This window comes from Porites lutea, chromosome 6, assembly GCF_958299795.1.
Source record: "Porites lutea chromosome 6, jaPorLute2.1, whole genome shotgun sequence".
Taxonomy (NCBI): Eukaryota; Metazoa; Cnidaria; class Anthozoa; order Scleractinia; family Poritidae; genus Porites; species Porites lutea.
Window position 1 is genome coordinate 14,901,552 of NC_133206.1, and position 7,500 is coordinate 14,909,051.

The 7,500-nt window shown below is 41.0% G+C and overlaps 1 protein-coding gene across 1 annotated transcript in view; it reads left to right on the forward strand.

Moving 5' to 3' along the window:
• LOC140940589 (regulator of microtubule dynamics protein 1-like) overlaps positions 1-6,050 on the forward strand; it is a 12,221-nt gene extending 6,171 nt beyond the window's left edge. The window contains exons 6-8 of the mRNA XM_073389584.1: positions 2,553-2,583; positions 3,771-3,907; positions 5,483-6,050. Coding sequence (XP_073245685.1) covers positions 2,553-2,583; positions 3,771-3,907; positions 5,483-5,524 — 210 coding nt within the window. The 3' untranslated portion in view covers positions 5,525-6,050. The remainder of the gene's footprint in view (positions 1-2,552; positions 2,584-3,770; positions 3,908-5,482) is intronic.
• Positions 6,051-7,500: the final 1,450 nt, after the last annotated feature.

The following is a 7,500-nucleotide window of genomic DNA, read 5'->3' on the forward strand; positions in this document are numbered from 1 at the left end:
CAATAGGCCATTTCCGAGTTCCCCCGGGCCTCTGTATCAAAACGAGGTTAAGTGCTCAGCCTTTGATATGCAAATAATTTTTCAATCTCATCCAAATAAAACTCATTTTCACAAGAAAGGTTGTGCACTTGGCCTCATTTTGAAAGTGATGGTTTTTGGAACTCGGAAGTGGCCTTTTTTTCTACCCTGCGAGCAGAGGTTTCTTTCTTAGCATTTACGAAGTCGTTCGCGTCGCTTGTCATTCGGGTACTTGGTATGTTTTATGCGACACGGGCTGGTTAACTTTTTAGGAAAAGGACAAATTTAATCGGCAAAGGATATTTTGCTGGGGGGTCGTTTTCAAAGCAGTGATTTTGTTACCTCTGCATCCTAGGTCCCTGACACATCAGAATCCCCAAAGACGCACAAAAGTTCATGGCACGCGTCCCGTAGGAGGCAAAGATCGATCGATCTGAAGATGTTTTTGTAGAATATCCTGTGCGTGTGATTTCTGTGGCTGTTCTGATTTTAGTTCAAGTTTATGTCTCCTTTACTAAAAAGAGCGCCGTTTGGAAATATTTCGGAAATATCTATTGTTTTGGACCTTCATGCCTTAAATCCTGTATCCGTATTAAAATGAATCGATGAAAAACATGCTTTAAATTGAATTGCGAATTAATGACAACAAACCGTATTTGTGTATGAGGGTATATCTATGACAAAATTCAATAACCTAAAAGTGAAAAGAGTTAAGTCAAATCTGAAATATACCGAGTCAAAGTTGGTAAAAAAAAAGACTACGGTAAAAGGAAGAAATACTAAAAAAGCCACTATCATATTAGGTATCACGCAGAAAAAGGCATCACGCTAAAAGGCAACACGCAAAGAGGCATCACGCAAAGAGGCATCACGCACAGAGGCAACACGCAAAAAGGCATAACGCAAAGAGGCATCACGCACAGAGGCAACACGCAAAAAGGCATCACGCAAAGAGCCAACACGCAAAAAGGCATCACGCAAAGAGGCAACACGCAAAAAAGGCAATTTGCAAAACGGGCATCACGTGAGAAGTTTACTTAGGATCCAGGGGCCCGTTTCTCGAAGCTCCCGGTAATTACCGGGCCCGTTAAGCTGTTTTGTTTTCCATTTTAGAAGGGAGTTTTAAAAGTTTTGAAAATTATACAGTAGAGTTATTAGCTAACGCAACAAAATGGACTTCATTAGATGTCAGAACACACCCTACTTTTCTTGAGACTTTGATTTAAAAATATGATTTCGGGCCCGTTAAGTTACCGGGACTTTCGAGAAACGGGCCCCAGGCCTGGATCTTAAACAGTATTATTTAGTACATACTGCAACCAAACCGTAATGGTATTCGAACGAGACATTCTATCTTGCTCACCTCGTGAGGTGCTTATTCGGTACCTTAGGCGTGCCCTGATTGATATATTACAACAAGTCCAAAACAGAATTGACAGCGATTGCATTTCTTTCTGGCTGGGAAACTTAAATATTTACTTTTGAGATCGGCACATCTTTACTAAGATGGCGGACAGGTTTTAGCGGTTCTTCGTGGAGCGTTAACAGCAGTGGAAAATTGCCGTCAATCTGAGGGGAATCCCACCTTATGAGGGAAAGAAATGCAATCGCTATCAATTCAGTTTTGGACTTGTTGTAATGTATCAATCAGGCCACGCCTAAGGTACCAAATAAGCACCTCACGAGGTGAGTAAGATGGAAGGTCTCGTTCGAATACCATTTCGGTTTGCTTGCAGTATGTACTAAATAATACTGTTTAAGATCCAGGCCTGGAGCCTAAGTAAACTTCTCACGTGATGCCCATTTTGCAAATTGCGTTCTTTGCGATGCTTTTTTGTGTGTTGCCTTTTTGCGTGTTGCCTCTTTGCGTGATGCCTTTTTGCGTGTTGCCTTTCAGCGTGATGCCTTTTTCTGCGTGATACCTATATGATAGTGGCCTTTTTAGTATTTCTTCCTTTTAGCGTGGCCTTTTTTTTACCAACTTTGACTCGTTATGTTTCAGATTTGACTTAACTCTTTTCACTTTTAGGTCATTGAATTTCGTCATTCATATACCCTCATATTTGTCAGTGTTGTCAGCAGTTTGGCCAGAATTATGATAATAATAACTTGTAATAACCAAAGGTTAGGGATTGTGGGCGACAGTGATCGAAGATCAAAACACTTTTGCTCCCTTGCTATGCTTTGCGTAAGTTTTACGTGACAGATGGTCAAAACGCGCGTGATGAAATTGCGTTCCGTGCATTTCATTCATTCGTAGTGGAAGTCCAAACAAATGCTGGCTACGTTCATGCGAGCATGCGTAAAAACAACCTGGAGATCAGGATTGCGGGCTCCTCTTGTCGCCCCCAATAATAATAATTTTAAAAAATTCAAAACGCGCCAATATGTATCGAAACGTAACACAGACGCCTGTAATCAGGCGGCCCTTCTTCCCTTTTTACCGACTTACGCGCTTTCCCCCAAAAAAGAACGCCTGATTTGCTAGGCCTTTGAGATAACGAAATTCATTAACATCTTGTTATTATTTTCAGGCGTTAAAGCATTTTCAAAAAGCGGAAGAGCGTAAGTATTAAGCAAATAATCTACCCTCACACAATTATCATCAAAGGTCAGATAAGCTGGGGGGAAGGCAGAATGTTTAAAAAAAATTTTTTTTGACGCGTTTTATACGTTAATTCGTATACTAATGAAGGTACACGCATGCTCGTGGAGGCTGTTCCTAGAAAACCACAGACACTTTCACTTGCAGGATGTCATTCAACCTCTTTTCCAGGACACCCTACAGAGGGACGAGTAGGAGAGAGCCCTTAGCCTGTGTACAGCCGCGTTCCACCCCCCCCCCCCCAACTCAAACGAGGTTGGACGTCATTCAGAGAGTACCGCAAACTGCCGTTTAAAGCCCCCAACTTTAAAGCCCCACCACCCCCCCCCCCCCCCCCGGTGAAAAGCCTATCGACTAGTAAGCAAAAAATACATTTGATTACAAGCTCCCCTCTAACTTTGATTTTTATGTATCGAAATGAATTCGATTTATTATGACGTTTTGCTGTTTTGCTGGAAGCTTTATTTAAAACCAGTAAATGTAAACGGATTATGATAGTTTTTACAATACTATAACAAAAAAAACGAATAATGTTACTGGTTCGGAAGCGATCTACTTTTAGAATGTTGAAATGAAGACTGTGGCTATGGGCTAGTTATTTAAACGAAGTCTAACTTAAGGCACTTTCCATTTTCAGAACTGGCCGGCCGGATTATGGCCGGACCGGTCATTTTGACAATGAAATAGGCCTTTTCCGCCAAGAGTTTTTGATGAAAACCCATTTCCTTCGTGCATACTATTTAAGACTTGACTGATCTGGGTGGATAGTTTTGATTTAAAGTGAGATTCTCATTGCGACGGGAATGGTCCGCTGGTCAGTCAGTTCTGACAAATGGAAAGGGTCCTTAGACCACCGCGGTTTCACAAATCTTTGTACTTCCAGATCTCTTCCTTAGTGGATTATTGTAAGAAGACAAATGCTTTTCTGTCTACGCTATATGCTTTCATTAAACTGTACACGAAATAGGGTGATTACGTAAAAGCGTTCGGCAAACTGAAAATGGTTTAGAACGCGGTTTTGTTAAACACTGGCTAAACTCCGTTTAAATAACTGTCCCTATAAGTTTGTTGGGAAATATCTGTCTGTTAATACGGTGTGCCTAGTTAACTGACAGAGAATAACTTTCTTTTTCCCCGTGTTGCTCAGTGGAACCAAATTTCTACAGCCAAAATCATCTGCTACTTGGGAAAACACTTCTACGACAAAATAAGAAGGACGAGGCAAAGAAATGGCTTGAGAAAGCTGCGTACAGCAATCCGTGCAAAACCGTAGATGATGAATCGGTGAGCACTATACTGTGACTGCACTATTTTACAATGTCAATTCAGAAACTCCATGGAGAATGGGTACAAGCTTTTGGTGCAGTGATTTCTGGGATCATTTGGGTGGACAAGCGTTAGTTATGATTGGTGGATGGTATTCAAGGCAACCATTAACCAGTCATGAGCAACTGTTGCCCACCCAAATGATTCCAGAAATCTTTGCGCAGAGAGTTTGGATCCATTCCCCTCATAGTTTCTGGAGTGGGGAATAGTATTTCGTCTCATTTTGGCTAAACGGGTGAAATATTGATCTTGGACCTGAGACAGAAAGGCATCACATTGAGAGCTTTGATGTGGGCGATGACGAGTCTCTGGCCTCAAAAAGTAGTTTGTAGGAGTCAAATCTATTTGGCGAGAGCAAAATTGATGCTGATTTCTGACCAGGCCAGAGACTTGGTTAAAGAGTGTTTCAAAAGCGGGCCTCTATGTGTCCCTTTCAAAACGGCTCGTTTACATCCGGGATCTTGAATAATTGACTCTGTCAGGAAAGTTTACCTGAGTTTACGTGGAGAAAGCGAGAGTTATTGAGAGAGAGAGTAATTTGATGATATTTCACCCGTATTAAGTGTGGAAACATTGTGCCTGGTTGGTTGTGGATAGTTTTATCAGTGCCGGGAAAGTGGTTAATTGTGTGATGTTCTGAAGTTGTTGACAGACAGAATTCTTGTATGTCGTGGTGCTCGTGTTACAAGAATACTGTGTTCAAGCATAAAAACGCTTCGTAAGTGCTTAGTTGAAGTGATTTTGTCTTAGACATCCGAATTCTGGGCTCAAGGAAGGTGGATTCTAGGTCTGTTTTAGTCGGGCATCTCGCTATGAGCCCCCTAGTTTGAGAGACTGAAAGGTCATCATTTCTGTGCAGTTTACCCTGCGAGCAAGCTCTCCACCAGAGCGCCCAGGAGAGCTTACTCGCAGGCCAGTGCTGTTAAATTTGTTCATTTCATTACAAATCTGTCGCTTTTGCCAGAGCGACTTTTCGTGTGTTGCTAGTGATTAATTTGTCCTTTTTAAGCGCTAACTAGCGACTTTCAACTGCTTTTTATTCACCTCAAGGGTCAAATTGTTAAAACACACTTGAAACTTCTATAGGTACCTTTTAACAAATCCAGTCAACAATAATCAACACTATTTAGAAGAACTATAGAAGAAAATTCGTCGACGGGAAATTGACGTGTAGACGATATTTTCAATTGCTTTAGAGAAAAAAATGATTTTAACCAATCTGTTTTTGTTTGTCTGTTTGTTTTTTTGTTCATCCTTTCAGACAGCGAAGGAACTCTCGAGAACTGTTTCTTGAAAAAAGACAAAGGAAAAATTCGTAGAGAATTTAGTAAACAAAACACCAAAGCTAGATGAGTTATGTGACATTTCTGTTATTCTTGACGTAATGGCTTGTCCGCAAATTTGGTGCGCGGGATAGCCAAGTGTGCCCGCGCGATTTTGCCACGCTGGGCAGTAGACCTACCCGAACCACGTTTTCACTGTTGTTGAAGCTTTCGAATATTTTCTTCTAATATAGAAATCTATTTTTTGCAGGCAAAGAAAGAGGCGGAAGAGCTCTTAAAGAAAAACTTTTAACGACAAGAACTTGTTTAACTTAGAATTTTCCTTGGAAACTGGGAATTAAGTATTTATTGGCAACTAGGCCAGAACTGAATTTAAAAAGAGCCCTTCATTCAGTGCCGGTAAATTGTAAATACCAGGTCATTTCTTTTTTCAAATCGCTACTCTTGGAACTCTAGCGCAGAAATATTTGTTGGTATTTCCAACATACATTGGCGTTTTCAAGAGGACATGACTGCCCATGTTCAACAAATGCTGCTATGCAGACTCATGCAATCATTGAGAACGTAAGTTGTATAGCTGTCCCACGACAGCGTCTTGGCTGGTTATACCTCGGCTTCTGAATGCTTTTCTTCGCCATTATGTTCGTGTTCCTCCGCCCTATTTCTGATAAATGGGCTTGATAAAATGGCTTGCTATTAAGAAATGAAATGACTTTTAATAAACGACAACTTGGTTCTCTTTTTTAAAATAACAGTTTAATATCCGACTGAACTTCTTTGTGGCCTTAGGGTTGAGTGGCTTCAGCTCTTTGGGCTGTGTTTTCTGGGCGAATCAGACATGGTAGCACCAGTCAAACCTCCAGTAGGGGCCACCTCTCTAAAACGGCCACCTCTGCACAACGGCCACTTCATTTTGTCTCACCGGGGCGAACAGTCCATACATAGACTCTTGTTTAAACCTCTCTACAACGGCAACGGCCACTAAAGCGTGTCCCTAACTGCCAAAATAACCTCTCGGCAACGGCCAGTTTTTTGAGCGACTGATGAAAAAGTCACTGAGAATGGTCAGGACATTTCATACCGTATGGCGCGTTGATGATTAATCGCGGCAACCGTTACCCTGCTAGCAGAGTCGCTTCGATCTTTCCTAGATAAGTCGGGAAAGAGGAAGCGATTCTTTCCTCTTCCCGGCTTATCTAGGAAGATCGAAGGAGACTCTGTTCGCAGGGTAGGCAACCGTACGCGCACATTTTGATTTTTTTTTCGTTTATACTGCTGCTACGATACTTATAGCGAATGTTGCGAACCTTGCTCGATCTGTCACGTTAAAATTTGGTTCAAGTTTTTTGTGTATTTTATCTCTATTATAATTGTTTTTTATGACTGGATTACCGTTATGGGATACAGTAAGCATGAACTTGGCACAATAAACGCGTTGTACTCCCCTAGAAAAATTTGTCATATTACACTCCTACCTCACTCCTGCCTCCTGTCCACAACGGCCACTTTCTTCTGTCCCTATAGCCTGCGTGGCAGGCGTTCGAAAGGGAAGGGTAATTAGGGCGCGAGGGAGGCCCACGCGCTCTCGCGCGCCCAAATTTCCCCTTCCCCTTTTAACGCCTGCCACATAGGCTATTGTCCCTAGGGTGGCCGTTTTTTTAGGGGAGTGGAACATGTTTTTTTTTCGTGGACAACAATGGCTAACATTTCTGCATATTTTAAACGCATTGTTAGTTGCTGCTGTTCACGTGAAAATGAAACTTGGAAACAATACCCTTCAAAAATGAGAGGCTCTCACTTGTAGACACAAAATTTCTGACAAAAAATTGTAAGCTAATTGTAGCCCTTATTTTACCACCTTATACAATATATCAATAATCTTGAAACTCAAAGGTCATATAAACGACGGTTAATCTCGAGAATATCAAATTTTTTAAAAAATCTATCGTGCGGTTTAAAAATTATTTGCTTAGTTGTTAAAGTGGACCAAAATGTTTACAAAACCGCTAACAAGAGCCCCTCGATACATACTAATGAAATCATTCTTTCTAACAATCGGCTGAAGTTATCTCCATGATCTTTCACGCAGGTTTTTAAAAAGATTGAAACTACTATGAGGTGAAATTGCATTTCAAAGTCGCCTCGTTTTCTACGGATGACGGCCGAACATCAAAATTATCCAGTGTATACCGCATTTCTAACCGTAAAATATATATATATATATATATATATATATATATATATATATATATATATATCGTTAACGCT